The 24,891-nt window shown below is 43.7% G+C and overlaps 1 protein-coding gene across 1 annotated transcript in view; it reads left to right on the top strand.

Annotated features, from left to right (window-relative positions):
* Nucleotides 1–24,891, top strand: part of SLC25A13 (solute carrier family 25 member 13) — a 192,660-nt gene that overhangs the window by 104,950 nt on the left and 62,819 nt on the right. The window contains exons 6-11 of the mRNA XM_066238405.1: nucleotides 6,566–6,712; nucleotides 8,531–8,669; nucleotides 9,427–9,520; nucleotides 9,743–9,827; nucleotides 13,855–13,939; nucleotides 14,424–14,582. Of these exons, the coding sequence (XP_066094502.1) occupies nucleotides 6,566–6,712; nucleotides 8,531–8,669; nucleotides 9,427–9,520; nucleotides 9,743–9,827; nucleotides 13,855–13,939; nucleotides 14,424–14,582 (709 nt within the window). The remainder of the gene's footprint in view (nucleotides 1–6,565; nucleotides 6,713–8,530; nucleotides 8,670–9,426; nucleotides 9,521–9,742; nucleotides 9,828–13,854; nucleotides 13,940–14,423; nucleotides 14,583–24,891) is intronic.

Genomic DNA, 24,891 nt, shown 5'->3' with positions numbered 1-24,891 from the left:
AGCATAGCAACACTTAATAACAGTAAATGTTAGCCTTCTGCTTTTCTCCCTAAAGTCCTGTTACCTGCATCTCTCAGATTTACATTCCCACCATATCTCTAGCTTTCTCTTGTTTGTAGCTTAACAGTTTGTTTATTCCAAAGACTCTTCTCTCCCCAAGTCAGCACCAAAACTTTTCTCTAAGTCTCTTTTCCAGTTATCTGTCCAGATCTATTTGTGATCCTTTGACTACAATTTTATCCAAGGCAGCTTAAGTCAGTAGTTAAGAAAAATCTCCGTTTCAGAAGGAGACAGAACCTTGTCAGCTCTGTCGCTTTCTGCTGTGTGAGTTTGGACGAGAGTTACGTAACCTCCCTGAGCTCCAGCTGTCTCTCTGTAAGATGAAGATGATTTTATTAGTTCAGAGAATTATTGTAAGCCTTAAATGAAATACTGTCTTTAAAGTTCTTGGCATAGTCCCCAAACTACGGCCCCCTGAGGCCATTTATCCGGCCCCCGCCGCACTTCCGGAAGGGGCACCTCTTTCATTGGTGGTCAGTGAGAGGAGCATAGTTCCCATTGAAATACTGGTCAGTTTGTTGATTTAAATTTACTTGTTCTTTATTTTAAATATTGTATTTGTTCCTGTTTTGTTTTTTTTACTTTAAAATAAGATGTGTGCAGTGTGCATAGGGATTTGTTCATAGTTTTTTTTCTAGTCCGGCCCTCCAACGGTCTGAGGGACAGTGAACTGGCCCCCTGTGTAAAAAGTTTGGGGACCCCTGCTCTAGCCTCTAGTAAATGTTTAAACATCCACCCGTTACTGTTACCACCTACTCTATCTGGTCTTCATCTCTGTCCCTGTGGCTGGTTCAAGATGACTCAGCAGAACTGCTGTTTCTTACAGTTTGTTTTTGAAGGACTCAGAGAGCTTATATTGGAAAGGACTTTAGAGGTTTTTAAACCATTCACCTCTACAGAAATCAGAGCTACCATTTATTATGTGTCTGTCACGCACGTCACCTAGTTTTTAAAACCCTGTGTAGTAGGTGTTCCTGGGCTCTAGGAGGCAGACACACTCCCCGAGCCCGCCTAGCTGGGAGTGTTGTGACTGGTGTTTGAGTTCCGCCTGTTCCCGTTTCAAACTTCAGATTTTATCACCAGAACATATTGCTTCCATAACCCCCTGTATTAAAGTCAATAAAATAAAGTAAATTGCTAGACATGTTCCCCAGCTGGACAGTTATTTCCAGTGACTGAGAGGGAACCTGCTACTCTGCCGGGTAGTCGGTCCATTTTATTGCTCAATATTTATACAGGTTAAGTACCTCTGTGTTTTGTGCTGCTAACACCTGATCCCTACATTTTTCTCTCTATTGTTTTCTTTTGAAGAACTACAGAGAACCAGTCTCACATCTTTTTTAACCGATAGTCTTTTAACCTTTTAAATCAGGGGTCCCCAAACTTTTACACAGGGGGCCAGTTCACTGTCCCTCAGACTGTTGGAGGGCTAGACGATAAAAAAAAAACTATGAACAAATCCCTATGCACACTGCACACATCTTATTTTAAAGTAAAAAAACAAAACGGGAACAAATACAATATTTAAAATAAAGAACAAGTAAATTTAAACCAACAAACTGACCAGTATTTTAATGGGAACTATGCTCCTCTCACCACCAATGAAAGAGGTGCCCCTTCCAGAAGTGTGGTGGGGGCCAGATAAATGGCCTCAGGGGGCCACATGCGGCCCACAAGCCGTAGTTTGGGGACCCCTGTTTTAAATAGTTGAGTGTAACTATTGCTCCTCCCATGGTTCTTCCCTCCCCTGCACACAGGGTGAGTTTACTCATTCTGATCCCTTTTGTTTTAGAAATGAACGTTATCTTACACATGCTGTATTACGTGTATGCCAAACCAAACAGTTCTGTGTCCCAGTTTTATCCCTCTGGGTTCAGTTCTAGGAACCATCAGGGTAGCCATAAGTCCACATTAAGTTTTTCTTAAATAGCTTTAAAGATGCCAGTGGAGTGCTTTAAGTCACTGCTATGGTAAGGAGCCTGATTATTTATTTCCAAGGTCATTCATTCTCATATTAAGTAGTTTGGAGTACTGTAAAGCCAGCAGTCATGGCCAGGGCCACCATCAAAGCAGCCCGGCCCATGCAGGTTCGCATTGGATTCGGACAGTCGGTAAAGAAACAACGGAGCCACAAACTGGTGGGCCATCATCTTTAATCCTAGCGTGCACCAGGCAAGTAAAAACACACACTGGGCTCCAAAACCCAATCACATTCAGTGCTCACAAAGCTACTGACTTATCCGAGTTTCCTAGAATCAAAGGTTTCTAGCTCACCAGCCTTATTCTCCTCAGTTCCCCATCTCCTTACTTATCCCAGATACAAACTCTGTACAAACTGGCATCTCACTCAGCACTCTGCCATCTTGGCTGCTTCTCCTGGCCTCCTCCACGTGGCCTCCTCCCGCTGCTGGCTCTACTCTCTCTGCTCTCTCATACTAACCTCAGGAACCAAGAGCGCAAGCTCCCGCTCCGTCCCCATTTTATAGTGTAGAAATCCAAACCCTTAATCCAATATACAAAATAGGGAAGTCTCTAATACAAAGTCACTTTCTGAGGCATGATTGGATTGTACCACCCCACATCAAAAAGGGTGGGAAAGGCTTAATCCCAAAACCAAGCCCCAGGCTACAAGGATTCTGCCTGCCTTTAGCCCACCCCAACACACATTAATATCACCTGGGCGATGGCCTCCTCGTGTCATCTTTAACAAAGTGAGCATAATACATTTTATCTGCCCAACAAGTACCTATGTTTTAGCTCCCACGGGCCTCCTTATTTATCTTCCTCCTCCTCAATCTCTTGTGATTGTGCGAAAGTGAGTCAACAGGGACCGAGGCCGTGGCAGCGCCGTTCAGATTTGGTTCTGTCCTCCCTGGTCTCTGCTATTGTCGGGCAAACGGTCCCGGCACTCTGCGTGCACAGGGGGCTTTTACCTTAATGAAAAAGTTTCAGGAATCTTATTGTTTTCTCATGAAAATAGGCAACAGAAAAATCTAGAGCACTGAGAAAAATTTTAAAAAGGACATTGAATTTTATCTTTTCATAGATTCCTGAGTCTCAACTTTTGTAATCAAATTCCTGACCGCATCATTATCCGGGCTCCCCAGGAAGTATAGGGAAGAGTCAGGAGCACCCTCAGAGGGGCGGAACTGTCAGGGTTGAATTCCAGCTTTGCTCCTGTCAGTGAGACCTTAACTTCCCGCAACCGCTGCAGTGAGGTTCATAATGGTACCTGCCTTGTAGGGTTGCTGTGAGCACTAAATGCTGATCACTATAAAGTGCTTTAGAACAGTGTCCGGCACGTAATCTATGCTCACTAAATGCTGTTATCATGGTTGTTGTATCGATTAAGGTTAATAGTTTCATTTCTTCGCCCAGAAGAAGAAACAGTCATGACATAAACAGGTGTTCTTCAGAAGGTGACCCTCATCGGTCGTAAGCTGCTTTCCAGTGTGGGCCAACACGTAACTAAATGTTTTCATTCTGGCCCATTATTGAGAGAACTACACAGACCTAGCCTCCTCTTTTTCATGGGATTTATAATATCCCAGATCTCAAGAGCTGTCGGAAATGTATTCTTCCGTAGTTCATCAGTAGGGGTGAAGGTGCTTTCTTGGCCCACCATCCGGGATCCCTCCTGGTCAGTGCTTGCTCACGGCAGCTCAGGTACAGAAATGCAGTGACACCGTCTTCGTGACACCCCTGTCCTGCAGTGCGGGCAGCAACCCCTCCTTCGGTGTCATTTCCCATTTGACAGTCTGGACAGGTGGGTCTTGTGATTCGGCTTCCTGCTTTCTGAGTAGATGGGGTGGTGCCACGAGGAAAGTGAAGCTTTTTGGGTAGCACAGCCTGAGGCTCCCTGAGACTCTTGTTTGAGTTATAACCTGGGGGAAATGGGTAAGTACATAACTGAACATGCCTTCTACTATTGTTGCGGGTGATAGAGGCTTGGGGTAGCTATAGCAGTGGGTCTGGCAGTTCAGAGTACTTTGTGTTCATTTCCTTCCAATGGAATATATACTGTGGTCATACTTCACCAGTTTGTTTCTTTCTCTGGAATTGGAGGCACTTGTTCAATGGATCATAATGTATTTATTCAGTGGGTTTTATATTTACATCATAATTTTATTTGTTCTTGGGTGTACTGAGTGCCTAATATCTAAAGCGTTCTGCCGACACCGACACCGTAATTGGGACGAACAGGGCACGTAGTCTCTCTTCCCTGGGAAGGCAGGGAGAAAGATGGGAATGGGAGATGGAGAAGGCAAGTCTATCATTGACGTTCAAGCAGGGAGGGAGCCAAGTGATCAGTTGTTTTCGGTAGGAAGTCTGGTTCTATCTACCTAAGAGGTGGCACTGGAGCTGAGCCTGGAGGAAGGGGTAGGATTTCAGGAGCTAGAGAAAAAAGCTCCAGTCCAGTCCAGGTGGAGGGGCAGAGTGCAGACACAGGCCTGCATGTGGGGCGGTGTGGCAGGGCTGGCCCGGGACGCTGGAGACAGGCCAAGAGCAGTTCCTGGAGGGTCCAAGCGCTGTGCTTCGGAGACTGGTCTTGACGATGGAAGGCTGTTGAAGGTTTCTATGGAGGGGGCTAGGGGCCAGAGCTGAGATTCTGAAAGGCAGCTGTTGACGCATGCAAGGTGGACGGCAGAGGTCAGACGGCAATGCCAGCTGACCATTGGGTCTGTAGTAGTGATTCGGACATGGACTGAGGAGGGCTGGAAACAGGAATGAAAAGGAAAAAAATATATTTGAGTGAACTTTCAAAGGTTCGAGTAACTAATTCGATAAGTGCTTTACTCTGCAGAAGCTTGAGGGATTAAAACTGACGGACTTTTCGGTTGGGTTCCCATCAGAACATCATGCTACTAATTAAGCTCCGAACATAGTAGAGGGACCAGGGTTGAGGGCTGGGAGGGGGACATATGATAGTTGGTTTAGTGATGTGTAATTTTATGGCTTTTATAAGATAGACACGTGGATACCGTCTCTAAGCAGTTAGAAATTGTGGTCTAGTGGATAGGAGTGAGAGATTCGGATCTGGGAGTCAGCCGTCTAAGAAATCCTTGAGACCTTGGGACAGGAGGTCTTAGCCTCTTCCAGTCACTCCTTAAATGAGAGGCATCGATCAGCTTTCTTCCTCAGATTTTCTCACTGAGGACAGAGGACCAACGGTTGACGTATGTTATAGCTGAGAAGAAGCTTTTCAACAGGATCAAGAGCTCTGATTCTTACCATTGTATTATCTTTTTAAATTTTTTATCGTGAACATTTTCAAACTACACGAAAGGAGAACATTATAATGAGCCACCGTCTCTCAGTATCCTGCTTCAGTTATTACCAGCATGTTATTGGCCTTCCTTCCTCTCCCCACCTTGCTGGGAGATACTGAAAGCATCGTCAGATTCCTGGCATTTCTCCCATACTTGAGACTGCTACTACTTTACAAGGACAACTCATTTTTATATAACAAGTCATTATGTCACCAAAGTTAAAAAAAAAATCAGTATCATCTAATGAAAAACTTCTTTTCATTTAAATAATTTGAAGTCTTTGAGAGTCACATCAGTGATGCTTTGTGATTCTACCGTGATTAGATCTCACTCTGAGGGCCTGTTTGGGAAATGGGCAGAGTGTCATGAAAACGATAATAAAATGGTCTGCATAAAAGATGCTTCTACAGAGCACATGGTGGCTTTTGATGGGAGGCTGTGATTTATTCTGTGTATACCCTTATTGCCTGGGAATGGCAGCTGAAATCTAAAGTTGGGCTTCCTCTTCCAGATGGTATGAAATAAAACATCTGTCCAATGATGCTGCTCCAGTTTTGCCCCCTCTGGTCCACATACCATCGATTCCAAATTCTAGAGCAGTGATCTTATTATGGCCCTCTCCAGAGACATTTCTTATTGCCGTGGCCTTGGGGAAGCGGGGCTACTGGCATCTTAGAAGAGAGAGGGTAGGGATGCACAGGACAGCGCTCCCACCCTCATAGAAAAGGCTGAGAAACCCTGTGTGAGCGGGGTAGCCTGTTCCAGAGGAGAATTGCCCCTTCCAATGTCTTGTTCTATCACATGCTTGTTTGCCAGGTGGCTGTTAAGAATTTTTCTCTCTTCTTTGGAAAGAAGTAATGTCCCTGCAGGTGTTGTCTTCTCTGATCACCTGCATCACCTAAGCTGGGTTTGGCCAGATCTCTGAGCCTACAAAACTTCATTCCTCTCTCCGTTGTCTTGCCTGGTGTCCTTGGACTCTGGCGGGGTACAGAAGCAACTGGGTTTCTTTGGGTTGGAGGTTTAAGGCGGAATGCACTTCCCAGACACAGTCACTGGGCTGAGCAAGGCTCTGTCTTTGGAAGAAGACAGTAGCTTGGGGGGGAGGGTGCTAGTTACCAAGCAGGTGGGGCTTGTTAAACCAAGATATCATCTATATTGCTTCACCCTCGTTTGAAGTTTAGCAGTCATTTGTAGTAGCTGAGAAACGTCAATTATGTTACCTTCTTCATTTGTAGGAAATACAGTTGGAGCATGCCAAGCAAGCCTTTGTGCAGAGGGACAATGCCAGGACCGGAAAAGTCACAGCCATTGACTTCCAAGACATCATGGTCACCATCCGCCCCCATGTCTTGACACCTTTTGTAGAAGAATGTCTAGTAGCTGTAAGTTATAACTTGCCCTAATGAGGGAGTTTATTCTGCCTGGTCTGAACTCGGTGAATAAGGGATTATAAGAATAACTGTTATTTATATAGAGGATTATCTTTAAAACAAACATTTTCTTAATGGGATTACATATATTACTAAAATGACAGACAGTATATTTTGGCTAGGTTTAGTGGGTAAGTTAATTCATTATCTGGACACTAGGGAAAATCTCAAAAGAAAACATAACTGGTTTTTTATCAAAGGAAAAACAAATTTATGACCGCTTATTAGTTTTGCTTTATAGTTTGAAGTATGTCAAATGCTAATCTTAGCTTTTATCTATTACCCGAGGCAGAAATGAAATGTTTTTAAATTGTGTGCATCGATATATTTGACAGGTCAGCAGAGCACCAACTGTAAATCTTACATTTACTTGTCCATTCAACATGTATGTGTTGAGGTAACAGTGGCACATGGGACAGGTGAATCCTGCTGTCCTGTGTCATGGAGTTTCTGTCCTACTGGGTATCAAGCCACTCCCCTTATCTCCTCGACCCTGAGGGTGTCCTGGAAAATTCTGTGGTGGTGGTACCCAAGCCTTGGTCATGGAGCATAAGAATCGCCATGGATAATTATAAAAAAATACGGATTCTAAGGTTCTTTCCCCATCCACCGATTCACCATCTATGGGTGGTGAAGCCCTAGAAGCTAATTCTAAAGCTACCTAGATAATGCTGATGGTCACTCAGATTTGAGAACCCTTATGCAATAGTAAACCCTTTTGTTCACCTCACGGGAAAGACTTTTCTCCGTGTTTCACTATCCTCTGGGTTTCTCATGGTGTTTACCGTAGGCAGGAGCTTAGGCTAACTTTTCATGTTTCCATTTTTCCCCCCAGTGCCTCTTCTGGAAACGCGGCCTTCTGACAAGGCCTTTTCCTCTCTGGCATTGTGTTAATCTAGCTCCTTCTACTGCCCCGACCCCCAACCCCTTCTCCACTCTACACTCCCATGTCAGCTATTCTAAATGATTACTAAGTGAAGATTTATGTGGTTATTACCTTATAAAGAAGTGTTTTCCTAATAAAAATATTTTTCTTTTTTTAGGTAAGGATAGAATTTGAAACCCCCAAACTGAAGTTCCATTCATAATGGACATGCTCTCTGTTTTCCCTTGTCCCCCGTGAAGAAATATGGTTTCTTACACATTGTGACTATCAGAATTCTGACCAGTCTTAACCCCCATCAAAGCATATGACATCTCATAATTTTACCGTAATATGCTTGTTTGCAAGAAATCCCACCACTGCAAAGTCTGTGCATAAATGATTATTTATTGCTAGTTATAAATAACATGACAAATCATGATATTAATGTTAGATTGACCACTTTTGATAGTATGTTTTTGTTGGTATAATAGTTTTGCATGTATCAGCACACACATGTGTGTAATATAGCTTGCATGTATAAGCCTTTAAGAGTTGCTCATTAGATGAAATAAACAAACTTATAAAACATTTCCAATGGAAATTTGAACTCTGTAAATTACTACTGGTCCTGTTGTTATAACCCTACACATGTATTTATTTAGTTTTCTAAGATTATGTGTGGAGAGTACAAGTTCTGGTCATGATTAGTTGCAGTTACTCCTAAAAATCATTTATAGCTTTTGGTTTAATGTGAAAGAAAAATACTTATGGCTATTTCTTCTTATACATGCATTCCTGATTATTTCTAAAACTAGCCTTTGATATATGTATTTCTAAATCTTACTCATTCTATAAATACTTTATTTATTTTTATTCTCCCCTTTTTTATTTTCACCTTACTTGAGGCTGCTGGAGGTACCACATCCCATCAAGTCAGTTTCTCCTATTTTAATGGATTTAATTCTCTCCTTAACAACATGGAACTCATTAGAAAGATCTACAGCACTCTGGCTGGCAACAAGAAAGATGTAGAAGTTACTAAGGGTGAGTGAGAATAAATCCAAATTTTTACCTGCAGGTATCTTGGTGTGTTATTATTAGGGTGAAGAAGGCAACCAACAAGTTTTATTGTAGATTTTTTATTTCATTGATAAATGAAGCCCTATGGTATATATGTGTTCTCTATCCTTTGATTAGATAAAAGCAAACAAAACTTCAGCAAGTTTTAAATAAACCAAAGACGGTCCTGAGTGAGGGAGCCATGTAAAGTTTCTTAAATGTTTTTCAAATCTTGCTAGAGCCTGAGCTAAATTGGCAGCCTCTAAAGCGGTCTTCGAAAGTACACGAGGGGTTCTATAAACTTAGACTAGTGACCATGTAAATTGATCTACAGCCTTCAAACAAGATACCAGCATTTTAATGAGACTTTTTTTGAACAGAGAATTTGCTTAGGAATTCCACAGCTTCATTAATATAACCTCCTGGGACCTATCCTTATGAAGTTTCCTAGCCACTTCCTAGATTTTTCTGCAGTTTGAATAACATCCTAGGTCATTTATTCAGTCTTCAGATGACACCAGACTTTTAAAGTCAATGTCAGAGAAACTTATTTGCACACTCTTTCCAAATGAATGAAAGCACTTCAGAAGGTCTTACCCCGTTTGGATTGACAGGCGTTTTACAACTGCTGATAATAAAGTTTAGTGATGTTTGCTCCTGCAAGTGCCTTGAGTGAGTGCTGCACGCCGGCCGTGGCTGTTCGTTCCTGATGCTTTCCCTTTTTAACTCTTTTTCCACACAGAGGAGTTCGTTCTGGCAGCCCAGAAATTTGGTCAGGTTACACCCATGGAAGTTGACATCTTGTTTCAGTTAGCAGATTTATATGAGCCACGGGGGTAAGTTGTCCCCCCCCCCTTTTAAATTAGCTTAATAAAAGGGGGTTAGGAGGAGATGGGGGTAGGAGGGGGGAAGCAAACTGGAGAAAAAGAAGCCAAATTAAAGACTCTGAAATACGGGAAAGGAAAATGGGAATGTTTTAAAGTTCTCTAATGTACATTTGAATCAGCTTGTATTTTGTTGTTGGTTGTGCTTGATTGTTCGTTTGTTTTTCCTTCCAGGCGAATGACCTTGGCAGACATTGAACGGATTGCCCCTCTGGAGGAGGGCACTCTGCCCTTCAAGTTGGCGGAGGCCCAGCGGCAGGTGGGCATACAAAGCGGCCTTGCTTCTTGGTGTCTCTTTGGCGGGGTACCCCCAAACCCATTTTCATTTGCAATTGCCTTTCTGACCTTGGTGTATGACCTACTGTTTTTCCATTTTGCACCCAAAATCCAATTTCAGAAGGCAGAGAAGAGAAATGACTTAAGGATGTTCGGATGAACAGAAGAGCCATTCTTCTTCCCTAAGTCTCGGTGGGGAGAGGCAGGCAGCAGTCCTGCTCAGTGTCGCTGTCCCAGCAAAGCAGCATGTGGCGGAGTGAGCCGTCCCTGCTCTGCGGGCGGTTCCCCGTCAGCCCATTGTCTGAGTGCTGTGCCTTCCGTCTTTCTATCGAAATGAGATAATTTTGTTTAGTCTGGAGTCATAGTTTGAAGGCTTTTAGACCTCTTTTCTCTGTGAAAGGATTCATAAGTTATGTGGAAACAATTTGAGGAATGCTAAATTTTATTTTATGGTTAACAGAAACCAATCTCTTAGAGTTGTGGGAGTCAGAAACTTAAGACACGGGGACTCCTCTTTTAACTCTTGCTCGACTGTCTATGGATCCGATTAGAGAATCAAAGCCTTCGCGAGCCGGGTTGTCCTTACACGATGTTTGTAAAATAAATCCACTCACAGACGAGCGTCGCTTTAGGAAAAGAGATCCTTTAATGCAAAGCCATCTCCGAATCCTGTGAGACTTAACAGTTTTTGGCTTGGAGCTCTGGGTCTGTACAGAGACGCCAGTTTGACCACAATGGGTTGATGCGGGCAACATTTTTAGGACTGGTGGGCCTCGAGCCAGGACCCCGCCTTTCAGCTCCTTCCCACCCAAACGCAGTGGCTAGTTTTGTGTGCAGGGTGTAACTCAAAGTGGTGGGTGTGTGCTCAGAAAATCCTAACTAGGCACCTCTGCAAAACCAGCTGGCTGTTGTTAAAAGAGGAAGCCGGTTTCCCCGACTGCAGAGCGAGAACTGTAATCGTGTGCAGAGGTGGAAGCAACGTTGCTTTCCCCTCCCTTTGATTTTTGAACACTGTTTACCAGTGTCTCTGTGCTACTAGTAGTTGCAGAAATCTGGGGATACGGAAAAAGCAGAGACATTTTTTTGTTTGTTTTAGCTGCCTCCTGTTCTCTGTTTGGCTGGGGTATCCCACAAGTTTTCCTTGGAGCCCTCAGCCGCTTCAGAGAGTTTGCGACGGGTGCTTGTCCATTCCAGCCATGAAAGGGCTAGAGGAGGTTGATGAGGATTATTGTGGGATACGACTGGCTGCTGCGTGGAGGTTTAGAGCGATTCCCAAGGGCCTTACCTGGAGTAGTCTTTACTCTGTGAACCCGAGTGGGCCTGACCACACTGACAGACTTAAGCGACGGTCATCCACCCTCCACTCGGCAGGCTCAGTTCTATCATTCATTCTCAACAGAAGTGGACAGGAGTTGGTATCTTTCTTGTCTTATGTCATAAGCATGCGACATTTCTAGCTTCGGAAAAGTTAAGTAAAAGTCTGAGGGTTTGTTCATTTTGTCTTATAAATGAAGAGTCAGTAATAGTAATAGATTCCCCATGCCCCATTATTTTTTGAGTATTTTAACTTGTTATTTTGATACAAGAGCCTTTTTTCTATGTATTGCATATTTTTGTCCTTGTTTTAAATTAGAGAATTGTTGGCATACACTATTATATTAGTTTCATGTACACAGCATATGATTTGACATTTGTATCTATCACGATGTGCTCACCACGCTCAGTCTGGTAACCTGCTGCCACGGTGCAAGGGTATCCCATTTATTGGCTAGGTTAACCTTCACAGTTCTCACCCATCCCTCCACCCCTCTTCCTTCTGGCAGCCATCAGTGTGCTCTTTCTTTCTGTAAGTCTGTTTCTGTTATGTTCTGCTTGTTCATTCACATTGCATATTTGTATCCATGTAAATAAAACAGTACCTTTCTTATGGATGCATCTGTCAAAACGAAGTTCCTGTGGATGTCCGTCAGTACAGGGTTAGAGTTGGAAACAGCCGTGCTATTTACAGAAGAAATGTTTTACATTCTTAAAGATGCATTTTTCTGTGTAAAGCTATTTTTAGGGAAATGACTTTGAAGGAGATTGCAAGTTATCTCATTGTATTAGAGTTGTGTTATATTGACAGCAACTAAAATTCAATGGGTTGATGGCTGGGGTTGATAATTATTTTTATTGTTTACTGATTTTAATTATTGTGGCTTTTGAAAAAAGAATTTACTGAATGTCTTTATTCATTCAACAGGTATTTATTAAACACTAACTATATGCCACCCTCATTTGACAGCTCTGTATACACATAAAATTGCTATTTAATTTATGTAGCCAGAGAAGACAGACCACTGACTGGCCTGAAATATGAATTTAGAAAAGTTGGACAAAACAAGAGAAAGACGCAACAATAATAAATCACTAAGTTGTAACCACTGTAAACATTTTGACTGTGTCTGAGTAATGGGGTATTCAACATGTTACTATTATCTTTATGTGTGTATACATACTTACAAATAATTAAAAAAAAAATAACATTGGGCATAGTCTTTAACATTGTTTTTGAAAGATTATGTAATATATATATATATATATTTTTTTTTTTTTGGTGGTTGTTTTTGTTGTATTTTTCTGAAGTGAGAAGCAGGGAGGCAGAGAGACAGACTCCCGCAGGTACCCGACCGGGATCCAGCTGGCATGTCCACTAAGGGCGATGTTCAGCCCATCTGAGGCATTGCTCTGCTGCAATGGGAGCCATTCTAGTGCCTGAGACAGAGGTCATGGAGCCATCCTCAGCGCCCGGCCCAACTTTGCTCCAATGGAGCCTTGGCTGCAGGAGGGGAAGAGAGAGATAGAGAGAAAGGAGAGGGGGAGGGGTGGAGAAGCAGATGGGGGCTTCTCTCCTGTGTGCCCTGGCCGGGAATCAAACCTGGGACATCCACACGCTGGGCTGATGCTCTACCACTAAGCCAGCCAGCCAGAGTTTATGAACTATTTTAAACATTTAAAAAGGTAAAGATACTTAGGCCTGACCTGTGGTGGCACAGTGGATAAAATGGCCACCTGGAACACTGAGGTCACCTGTTCGAAACCCCAGGCTTGCCTGGTCAAGGCACATATGGGAGTTGATGCTTCCTGTACCTCCTTCCTCCTCTCTCTCTCTTTCTCTCTCTCTCTCTCTCTTTCTCCCCTCTCTCCTTTCTAAAAAGAATAATAAAAAAAGATAAAGAGAATTATATCATGAACACCTATCTACTCACCATATTCTTTTTTAACTTGTTTTTACTTATAATGCTTTATCAACATTTTTAATATTAAATATTCTTTTACTATATCATTTTTATGACATACTATTTTGTTTTAAGGCTATAACATTATATTTAATCAGTCCTCAATTATTGGACATTTAGGTTATTCTCAGAGTTTTTGCTCTTATAAAAGAGTACTGCTTTTTAACATTCTTATACCTTGATCCTTGTTTATATACATAATTATTTTTTTAACTTTTTATAAGTAGAACTGCAGGATAAGAGGTTATGTACCTTTGAAGAGATTGAGTATTATCAAGTTTCCCTTCAATTTGCACTTGATTAAACACCATGTTTGAGAAGCCTGGTTTTAATCCCCTCTTGCCTGACTGAGTATTGCCATTAAAACAAACAAACAAAAACAAACCCCAAACCCACCAACTTGATTGATAAAGAATGGTATCCCATTAATATTTTTAAATTTATATCTCTTCAGTCACTAATGAGGCTCAAACATTTAAAAGTAGGTTTATAACATTGTGTCTGATACATAAATGGCTGTCATTGGGTTCCCAACATAATGTTTTAAACATGAGCAGCGGTAACATTCTATTAAGCAAAACGGAACTGAATCTAACCCTTTGTCATTTTAGTTTTATCATGAATTTAGAACCCAGTGGGTAATTGAAAAAAAATAACGTGTGTGCCTGTTTGTTCCGTCCTCTTTCCTGCCTCCTGTCTTCTCACCGTCCGTTCGCCGCGTGCGCCGAGAAGAAGGCCTCGGTTGATCCGTCGCGACCGGTTCTCCTCCAGGTGGCAGAGTCCGCCTACCGGTTCGGTCTGGGTTCTATCGCTGGAGGTGAGCCATGGATGAGTGCAAGGTTTTCATTTTTATTTTTCCTCTTATCTTTCTTTGGTTTCTCATCTTGAAATATTAAAGATAAACCTCCTGCAGTGTTTCTTAGGCCCGTTACCAGCCTGTGTCTGTGCAATGGGACGAGAACAAAGGGAACATATCCCTATATCTGCACGTCATCAGGGACTTAGAAGTGGCTTTTTTCTCTTTTTTATCTGCAGATAGGCTTTCTAAAGACCAGTGAATAATGAGGTTGTAGTGATACGCTTTTTTAAAACTATGACATCCTTGATCCTTTTCTTCATTCGAATGAAAATTTGTAATCGTTAAGGGTATAGATATATATAGTAAGTTCATACAGTTTTTAAATCTGTACATGCAGAATTACTTGTTTTCCTTTATCAGCCTTCTTTTTTACTTGAACCACCCCCCCTTTGCTCTGACAGACTTGACTTCTTTATGAAATGTCGGTGTGATTTGATTTTAGCTGTGGGAGCCACCGCCGTGTATCCTATTGATCTCGTCAAAACTCGAATGCAGAACCAACGATCGACTGGCTCTTTTGTGGGAGAACTTATGTACAAAAACAGCTTTGACTGTTTTAAGAAAGTGCTACGCTACGAAGGCTTCTTTGGACTGTACAGAGGTTAGTGCCACGTGCTAAATTCTTTTAAGGTGAAATAACAGTCAGAGTTTTGGTTTTTCCATCTGCCTGCCTGAAGCGTGTGACAGGGACTGTGTTGAAATGGCAATGCAGCAGGGTCTCAACCGTCCATGCTCATGGGAGTGGGCTGGCGGCGGCGTGGCACGGCTGATCAAAACAGCTTAGAATCTGCGAGCCGTCTATATTGCTCTCTAGTGGGTTTTATTTCTTAAAATAATTATGTTTATAAACATCTTCAGTGAATTATTAAAGGCTTGTATTGTTTGTGTCCTTGATGTAACTCTACTCACCAGCTAATAGGGAAGACGGAGTCCCAGGGACAGGACAAGCCTCCTGGGACTAATGCAGGGGTCCCCAAACTATTTACGCAGAGGGCCAGTTCACTGTCCCACAGATCGTTGGAGGGCCGGACTATAAAAAAAACTATGAAAAAATTCCTATGCACACTGCACATATCTTATTTTAAAGTAAAAAAACAAAATGGGAACAAATACAATATTTAAAATAAAGAACAAGTAAATTTAAATCAACAAACTGACCAGTATTTCAATGGGAACTATGGGACTGCTTTTGGCTAATGAGATGGTGGTGCCCCTTCCTGAAGTGCGGTGGGGGCCGGATAAATGGCCTCAGTAGGCCGTAGTTTGAGGACCTCTGGACTAATGCGCCTCAATCTAGGCGGGAAAGTGGGTGGGGCAGGTAACCAAGGATTCAGTGGAGTTCTCCTTTACAGCCTCCGTCTGCATCCCGCCTGCTCCTTTCCTGCCTCCAGCTCTGTACCCAGTGGGTTGAGCCACACGCTGCTCCAGCCAGGCAGTCCTTCCGGACCCAGCTGCTCCTTTACTCATCACAGGTTCCTTATGTAATTAGAACAGTAGCAAAGAGTATGTCATCCTCCACAGAAAGAATCCCACAGACCCTGACTACTTTTCCGTTGGCATTGGCCTGACGAGGCATGGCTTGATTTCTCAGCCACGTTCTCTGTGAGTGCCATCTACAAAGAGACAAGAAACAAGTGTATACCTGCGTCAGCTAAAAGGCAGTATTCAGGGCGGTGCAAGCCAAGCTGCTCTGCCGTTTGGCAAGTGCAGAACTGGCGGGGTCTTCCCTCCTTTTCCTACCATGCTGGCTCTAGAAGGAAAAAATCCTAATTAGTGCTCTGTGGAGGCAGACCTTGAAACTGGCAGCCAGATAAACCTGGGCCTATATGCCTCTTCTGCCATCTGCTGACTCGAGTCTTCATCTGAAACACCCACGTTTAAAAAAAAAAAAAAAAAAGTCAAGCCTCTCTTGAAATCCCTCACCTTAGAAACTAGGAAGGTTCGAACTCCAGAGAAGCCCCTTTTGCAGGTTCTATTGTGTAGTAGATAACCCCCATCAAAGGCCTTTTGATCTTTTCTTTGCCCTCTTCCCCTCACCCCTGCCTCTTCTGACAATCGGGAAGGTCTTTGACCCCAGGTGATTGATGATGACCCTTACAGGGTCACTGCCTCCCATTTGAAATACTTTTCCTCCTGGTGACAACAAACCTGGCAAATGAAAAGTCTCCCAAGTAGTACAAGGTTAATGTCACAGTTCCTGCTTCACAGTGGTTCAGGCGAAGGTGACCACCGTCCCTGTTCACTGGGTTGTTTTCTGGAGGTAGAGCTTATACCTCAGTCGGACAGATGTCTGAGCCTTGGGGTTGCTTCACAGACTACTTTCATGGGCTTTCCTAGTATAAGATTAAATGTCAAGGGTGACTTTAGAACAGTGAGAGCTATTTTGTATCCTGCTGACTGTCTTTTATGTCCTTGTGTTCCCCTGGTTTGTTTTTAATTTGGAGTCCCCTTCTGATTCAAGCTCTTTGACCACACCTGGCAGGTCTTGACTCTGGGTTGCATCTGGATTTCTTTCCTTGACCTGTCCTCTTGACCCCATGGCCAGAACAGCCTAAAGCATACCTGAGTACTGAATGCTGTGCTAACATGGGCCAGCCCACAGACTCTTGCTACTGGAGTTATTACATCTGTGAGACAGGAGTGACTGTGTACTCCTCCGGGAAGAAGGAGTGAATGGCCTATTCTGTAGAGGTGGAGGCTCACTCTACCAGAGAGGCAGTGCTCCTGTCCCGTCCCTTCCTCTGTCCTGGGTTTAGAAATAGCCATTGGTCTAACCTGTTTTGAATACCTGACCCCTAAGGAGTTCTCTGTCAGAAGATAAGTAGAGTGTGAATATAAGAAGGTAAGTTCTGGAAGTCACCTATGTTCATTTCTCCCCGATTTCTTTTTTGTTTTTTCTTTTTTCTAGTAGATGATTTTAAAACAAAAAAATTACTATAAAACTTTGTTTAGCTCTGTTCTATAATTTGGATCTGGAAAGCAAAAATGTGATTGACAGTTCAGGCTTAAAACAATGATTTACAGCCTTGCTTCATAAATGACTTATTCTTGATTAGTTGGGGACCAGTTCCCTTTAGTGACTTGCACACAATTGTTAATTAGTAATTGTATATAAATGCATGTGTGTAAATGCTTCTCATCAGGCTCGAGTAAGATGTGATGACAATGGGAAACCATCAGAGCTAGCAAAAAATTATAATAGAAACAAAAAAGCCTCGAAGTATTTCTGAGAATCAGTATTCTAACCTTTGTGTATGCAGTCAAGATATAAAACACCTTATCTGTGATTCTCTGACTACAAATTTCTCATTAAATATAATTTCATTGTTTAAAATCTTTATTATTCCTGGGGAAAACTGTTAAGTTTCAATTTTGAGAATTTAAACTTGCTGCTGTTAACGCTTCACCTAGCAATATTTGAGAAGGTGTCAGAGTACATCTCTAATTAATAAACATATTTTGAAATATTGAACATACTTTTTCCTATTCTAGAATTTTGCTTAACATGTAATTTTCTGCATCAAGACATGTCTAACTACTTATATTTCCTGAATAATATAATCTGGGAATGTTGCTTAAGTAAGGTCCCTTCCCTATTTTATTTATTGATTTTTTTTTAAGATTTTATTTATTGATTTTTTTTAGAGAGGAGAGAGAGAAAGAAGGAAGGGAAGGAGGAACAGGAAGCATCAACTCATAGTAGTTGCTTCTCGTATGTGCCTTGACTGGGCAAGCCTGGGGTTTCCAACCAGTGACCTCAGCATTTCCAGGTCGACACTTTATCTACTGCGCCACCACAGGTCAGGACCCTTCCCTGTTTTAACATTATCATTATGTATATTTTGGGGGAAAAGTTGGCAATTGGCCTTGAAAGAAGGTGTTTGCAGCATGTATTCTCATTAGAGGGTTAATAAGCATCTCTTTTCCTCTCTCTTCTAAAAAGAAGACAGCTCTCTAAAGGAAAGCTGTTTTTGTATTTAGAAGTAAGTTCTCGTGAAACTATGAAAGTGAAGGTTATTTTTAAAGAACTTGCTCAGCGCTCTACCAAGGGTCGTTTTTCTTTCCTTTCTCGGGCAGTGGCCAGCCAACATCTAGTTGCACACGGCCTCCTGGAAGTTACCCAGGCATAATGCGGGCTCGTTTGAACCGTGCCTTTTAGTCCAAAGGAGACCAATAACCCAGCACAGGATTGTGAGCTTTGGTCTTCGGTAGACCTCGAGTCCTGTGCCTCAAGAGTGTCACCTGGAATTTTAGTATTGTGGGTTGGTTAGGTCTTATTCTTCATATTGCTTTTTCTTGGTCTCTTATGGGGGTAGAGGTGGGGCTAAGTTTTGGTTGTTAGTAAAGCTCCCCTTAGAAATCCTGAGATTGACTCTGCACACCTTCTCTATAATACTGTTGAGTAAACAAGTGTGTTTAGGTTTGCTCACTTGGCGTGGGGCAGCACCCTGTGTATATAGTCTGTGGAAGGCTGCGGGTGCTTGCCCTCAGGGTGGCAGATTGCAAATTGCAGACTGTGTTCCTGCTTGGGAGAGGCCATTGTTTATTTACTATTGTGTGCTGGAGAAGGGTTTTTTTTCTCCCAGCCTGTTTTTGCTAGGGAGTCCAGAGAGAGAGAGAGTAAGGGAGTGCTGAGGGCTTGGGAGCCCTGAGATTTTGGCAGGCCTGTCTGGCTGGGGAGTGCTGAGGCTCGTGGGGGCCTGTGAGGCCGGGTGAGTCCAGAGACGGAGAGGGAAGCGGTCTTCCCTGCCTGTTTGTTCTTGGGCTGTTATGAGACTCTAATAAATGAAACGGCCCACCATCTTCTGGCTCCACAGTTCCTGTACCATCTGCCCGAATCTAGTGAGAACCTGCATCTGCATAGCCACAGCCACTGGCCTTACAAATACAAACTACTAAAAGTGATTGATTTCCCTAGGTTTTTCTATTATTTTTGAGGATCAGGCCCTTAGGCTGAGTCTATCTGTATAAAGCAAAATAGTACCTGAGATAATCCCTAGCTCTCTGAAGTCACTTGTAAATCTTTCTGTTTTCTCTCCAGTTTTTGGATTGAGTTAATGCACTCAGGTGTTTAAAATTCTTAATGAATTACCTGGCAGCTCATTTAGTTTGAATGAATCACATGACCAAATGAGTCAGTTATTGGCTTGCTCTAGACTTGGCATATTAAAGAAAAACAATTGATTTGGGTAATCATCCATAATTAAATGCTCTTAACGTTCCAGGAATAACTAATTTCTGCCTCTAAGCTTTACTTTCCCCTCCCTTAGACACTTTATTTAGGTAATAGGATGAGATGCCTTAGAAATTGGAAAAGGTTTTGGGGAGGACCTTGGGGAGAAAGGTGGATTCAACAGGAAATCAGGATCCATGAGAAATACTTTTTAAAGGAAGACTTTGATTTTTGTCTCTTTTAGAGGGAGAAGCCATAAAGAAAATCTGCCAGAAAGAGAATTTTGATTATTTTATGAATTAAATTTAATTTGGAACACTACTTTATCTTTGAAATAGTTGGCAAAAAAAAAAAAAAGGTCTTATTAATAAGCCCATTGCTCTAGGCTTGCAAAGTTTTAAATGAGTCTGTTTTATAGGTTGTCTGTGTGGTATAAAAGCAGTCATCTTCCATCCTGGAATGTTCTCAAGGTGACATCTAGAGGACATCGCAGTGATATCTCAGGAAGTTGTTGATATGTGTGCATGCTAGAAGGAAGTTTGTTAGACAGCTCTCTTCTGCCAAGTCTCTTGTTGTAGTTAATGGTTCTGTAGAAGGGAATATCCAACTTATATGATCCACAGTGAGATTCCTTCTTCCCTAATTCTTAGAGATAAAAATAAGTTTTAAAATTCTAGCACCAAAATAAAAAGATTGGAGTTTGTGTTTTGCATCACTTAAAGCCCCATGCATCTTGGAACAAACAACAGTGAATTGGTGAGCTCCACTGAGTCATAGGTGTCCATGTATGACCACCAAAGCTCCTCATGAGTGTAGAATGGATTGGTTTGAGTTTTGTCTCGTTGGCCAATCTCTGCACATTTCTTTGAGGGTATAAGCTGTGAAAAGATCAAAAGGCAGGTATTTGGTCATTGGAGACCAAACAGAAACAAAAGACTTCAGCATTGCCTGAGCTGGGTCATCAAATCTCCTGAAATCAACGGTGAGCTGGCTGAACTGGCCCAGGGCCTTTAAGTGGGGGAATGAGGTAACACTCAGACTAGGGTGGGTCGGAGCATTGGCTGAGGCTTGAGAGGGCTAGATGAGAACAATGGTGAGCTTAGAAAATTGGGAAAGGTGACAAGAAATTGGGAAAGGAACTAGATGTAGCCTGGAGAAGAGATTAATGAACAAATTAGCTCCAGATCTCAAGAATGATAATTTATAACTAGCTGCTGCCATTGCTCAGACCAGAACAAGGGGAAGATTTAAACCTCAGCACCAAGGAAATAATTTAAATAGAAGAGAAAGATAACCAGGACTCTGGAAGTTGCTGTAGTCACAGTAAAACCGAAGAGGAGGGTCTGAGCCTTCTTTCTGAGCACGTCTAGGACGCCCCCACATAGAGGAGGCATCGAAGAAACTCACCTTTTTCCAGACCACAATCGTGCTTTACCACTCACCTCCCAGAGGCATCCTGAGCCATAGTTAACAGATGGCTCTCAACCGTTTTGGGTAAAAAATTTAACCCAGATAAACAAGCATTTAAATCTCAGTATCTGCCATTTTGCCCCCTGCCCCCCGCCATTCCCCAGCTGCACCATAGGCCCCTGGGGTGGAGAACTGGGTTGCAGTGAGGGCTGTAAGGGGATAGTGTGCTGGGAGGGAGGGAAAGCCTCCTGGCCGGGGCAATCTGAGTCCCCAGCGGACAGACAAGTGGGAGGAGGCGGAGGGCAGAAAGAATGCTGGAGCAAGTGAAGAGAGAAGGCCACGGAAACAGGGGCAGGAATAAAAGCTGTGAGGCCGGGCACGCCGAGTGCTGATAGCTCCAGAATGAAGGTTAATCTGATGTTGAAAACCAGGAGGGCTCTCCGTGAAGACGCGGGTGAGTGTAGCGACCCTGATGGTGAGGTCAGGAGGGTAAGAATTCCACATCAGAGGCGTTGCCTCTGGGTTGAAACTAGATAACACACAAAGTGCTGGATGTGGCTTTAGCTGCAGGAATAAGGGTCTCTCCTGCTCTAATTTCCCTACCAAACTCTGCCGCTGGTCTCCGTCCTGAATGCCTTCTGCCCTACTTTAGATGCTCTAAGCCAGTGGTCCCCAACCTTTTTTGGGCCGTGGACCGGTTTAATGTCAGAAAATATTTTCACGGACCGGCCTTTAGGGTGGGACAGATAAATGCACAAAATAAAATTATGCGACTGGCGTAAAAACTGTGGTATTTTTTAATATAATTGTTGAACTTTCGAGACAAGCGTCAAGAGTGAGTCTTAGATGGATGTAACAGAGGAAATCTGATCATTTTTAAAAAATAAAACATCGTTCAGACTTAAATATAAATAAAAAGGAAATAATGTAAGTTATTTATTCTTTCTCTGTGGACTGGTACCAAATGGCCCAGGGACCGGTACTGGTCCATGGCCCGGGGGTTGGGTCCACTGGTCTAAGCTCCCTTTCTCAGGGGCTGGCCACTCCTGAACTTGTTTTTGTTTGTTTGTTTGTTTGTTTTTTGTATTTTTCTGAAGCTGGAAACGGGGAGAGACAGACCGACTCCCGCATGCGCCCGACCGGGATCCACCCGGCACGCCCACCAGGGGCGAAGCTCTGCCCACCAGGGGGCGATGCTCTGCCCCTCCGGAGCGTTGCTATGCTGCGACCAGAGCCACTCTAGCGCCTGAGGCAGAGGCCAAGGAGCCATCCCCAGCGCCCGGGCCATCTTTGCTCCAATGGAGCCTCGGCTGCGGGAGGGGAAGAGAGAGACAGAGAGGAAGGAGAGGGGGAGGGGTGGAGAAGCAGATGGGCGCTTCTCTAATGTGCCCCGGCTGGGAATCAAACCTGGGACTTCCGCACGCCAGGCCGACACTCTACCACTGAGCCAACCAGCCAGGGCCTGAACTTGTTTTTGTCTGACCTGAGACATGAGTGCTGCATCGGTTAGGGAGTTCCTTTCCTGTTGTGGTCCCTCGACCTCTGTGCTCCTGCTTGTCCTGGGTTGCGTGGCCCTTTGGGACGGCACACGTGCTGCACTGTGATCACGGTGGTCTGTGGACCGTCCCCTGGCTCCCGGGCTGCTGCTCTCTCTGAGCCTGTGCCCCGTACCTCGGCCCGACTCTCACTTGTTTACCAGGTCGTAGCCTGCAGCTTGGCTCTGCCATTCCTGGCCTCCATGTTTTAAAGAGCCTAATACTGATGACCTGGAGAGAGAGAGAGAGAGATGGAGGCGTGCTGTGGGTGGTCGCACGGAGCCGCCGTCCTTTTGTGTGTGAAAGAGTCAATCAGTCCAGGGTGCCAACCCAGAGAGAAGCTTTGGAGCAGCCTGGGTTGGAAGATACGCCTTTGTGGAGCGGAGAAGGGAGTGAGAACAGTCAGTCCACTGGAGTGAACAGGGAAAAGCCAACCGTGACGGCGCACGGAGCCCTGGTTTGAGCAGAGTATTGGACCTGAAATCAACTCCGAAGGCCACCGCCTACTCACCAGATCGTGACTTGGGACAAGCTGCTCAGCCTCTGTAGCTTCCAGTCTCCATGAGGGAGAGGAGGATAGTGAATGACGATGGTGATGTTGATGAAGATAAAAATAAACAACAGAAGAAAACCACTCTGTGGTACTTTCTCTGTACTTAGCACAGTTCTGAGGGCTTCGTTTCATCTTTAAAACCTACCCTGTGAGATGGTTCTGTGTTTATCCCCATTTTACAGATGTGGAAACTAAGATACAAAGAGATTGGCTAACTTGCCCACAGTTGCGCAGCTAATGAATAAGAGTCAGAATTCACAGGCAGCAGCCGGCTCCAGACTCCCTGCTCTTAATCACCTGGCTCTTCTGTCTTGCAGTAAAAATTACATTGGAAAATGTTGTTTAGCATCAGAGATTAAGAAATGTTTACATTCTTAATGGAAACATTTTATTTTAACTTTAAACCGTAGTTGAAGGTGTATTGTGTCTGTGCTACTTTTTTATCTTTGCCTGAAGTAAGCAGAGCCACTAGACACTATCAGACCAGATGTGCCCCCACAGATGTGCCTGTGGACAGCTCCTCTCAGGATGGGATTAATGCCATGGGAGGCCCCGGCCAGTTGGCTGAGTGGTAGAGCGTCGGCCTGGCGTGCGGGAGTCCCGGGTTCGATTCCTGGCCAGGGCACACAGGAGAGGCGCCCATCTGCTTCTCCACCCCTCCCCCTCTCCTTCCTCTCTGTCTCTCTCTTCCCCTCCCGCAGCCAAGGCTCCATTGGAGCAAAGTTGGCCCAGGCGCTGAGGATGGCTCTGTGGCCTCTGCCTCAGGTGCTAGAATGGCTCTGGTTGCAACAAAGCGATGTCCAAGATGGGCAGAGCATCGCCCCCTGGTGGGCGTGCCAGGTGGATCCCGGTCGGGCACATGCGGGAGTCTGCCTGACTGCCTTCCCGTTTCCAGCTTCAGAAAAATACAAAAAAGAAGAAGAAGAAAAAAAAATAATGCCATGGGAGCAGCATTATACAGATGCTCCTTGACTTACAGTGGGGTTACAGCCCAATAAAGCCATCATACGTTGAATATATCGTAAGTCAAAAATGCATTTCATACTCCTCACCTATCAAACATCATAGCTGAGCCTCACTGGTTTCTACTGACTGTGCATCGCTTTCCCTGCACAGTAAAGTCCTAAGTCAGGGACCATCTGCACCCCATACCTGATTCTGGACTGGGAACATTATTCAGACTGCATTGCCTCCTGTAAGCAAGAAGAGAAGCAGGGATATACCCTGAACAGATAAACAGAAGGAAACATTTATATATAATATATAATTCAGGTTTTGAACAGTGCCTGGCTCTTTATATACATTTATTCATACAGTTGTCACAATAAACCAATAAGTTATAATTAGCATCCTTGGTTTATCAGTGAAGACCCTAGCGTTCAAAGAATAACATCCCCAAAATCACTCGACAAGACTGATCACTGGGCAGAGGTGCGAACCAAGAGGTGCAGACCAGGTCCGGCTGCCTCCTGAGCCTGTGCTCCAAACCATTTTGCTGCAAGCCATTGAAAATAGAAAATTAAGTTTTAATTAGGCCAGCTTTGTTACTGAGTTTCTTTCATAGTACAGTGGTACCTTGAGATACGAGCAGACCGACATTTTTTTAAGATACGAGCTGCGACTCGGTTCATATTTTTGTTCGAGATCCGAGCGAAATTCCGAGATATGAGTCGTGATTCAGGAAGCTGCCGCTAGTTGGCGCACGGGTCCAGTATCAGCAGTTTGATTTACGAGTTGACTGACTTATGAGCTCAGTTACAGAACGAATTAAATTCATATCTCAAGGTACCACTGTATCTCTCAACTCTGAGATTCTAGAATATTTTTCTTAAAAGGTTTTAAGTAAACACTAGCACAGTATTCTGATCCAGCACACTGCTGTTTTGAGTTGCTATGTGACGCTAAGTCGGAGGTTCCTGATGTGGGCTTAGTCCCCACACCTTGAGCTCAGTTCTCCTTGGGTTGCACAAGGGACTGGAGTCAGAGGGGATAGTGTGATTTATATCTCAACCCCATGAAATTTGAAGACGAAATACTGTATTAATATTGTACCTTGTAAATCTTTTCTCGCATTAGCAGCCCTCTGGTAAAGTTTGCCAAGGAAGCATTGCCACATGTGCTGATGGAGCGGAACTAGAGTGAGCAGATTAGAAAACTAACCACACTAATAAATTTCACTCGAGGCAGTTGGAAAACAGACTGCTGTTTTGAGAAGTCAGAAACAACACACACATCCATT

Source organism: Saccopteryx bilineata, chromosome 7 (genome assembly GCF_036850765.1).
Source record: "Saccopteryx bilineata isolate mSacBil1 chromosome 7, mSacBil1_pri_phased_curated, whole genome shotgun sequence".
NCBI lineage: Eukaryota > Metazoa > Chordata > Mammalia > Chiroptera > Emballonuridae > Saccopteryx > Saccopteryx bilineata.
Note: the sequence above shows the minus strand (reverse complement) of the source record. Positions and strands in the feature narration are given on the sequence as shown.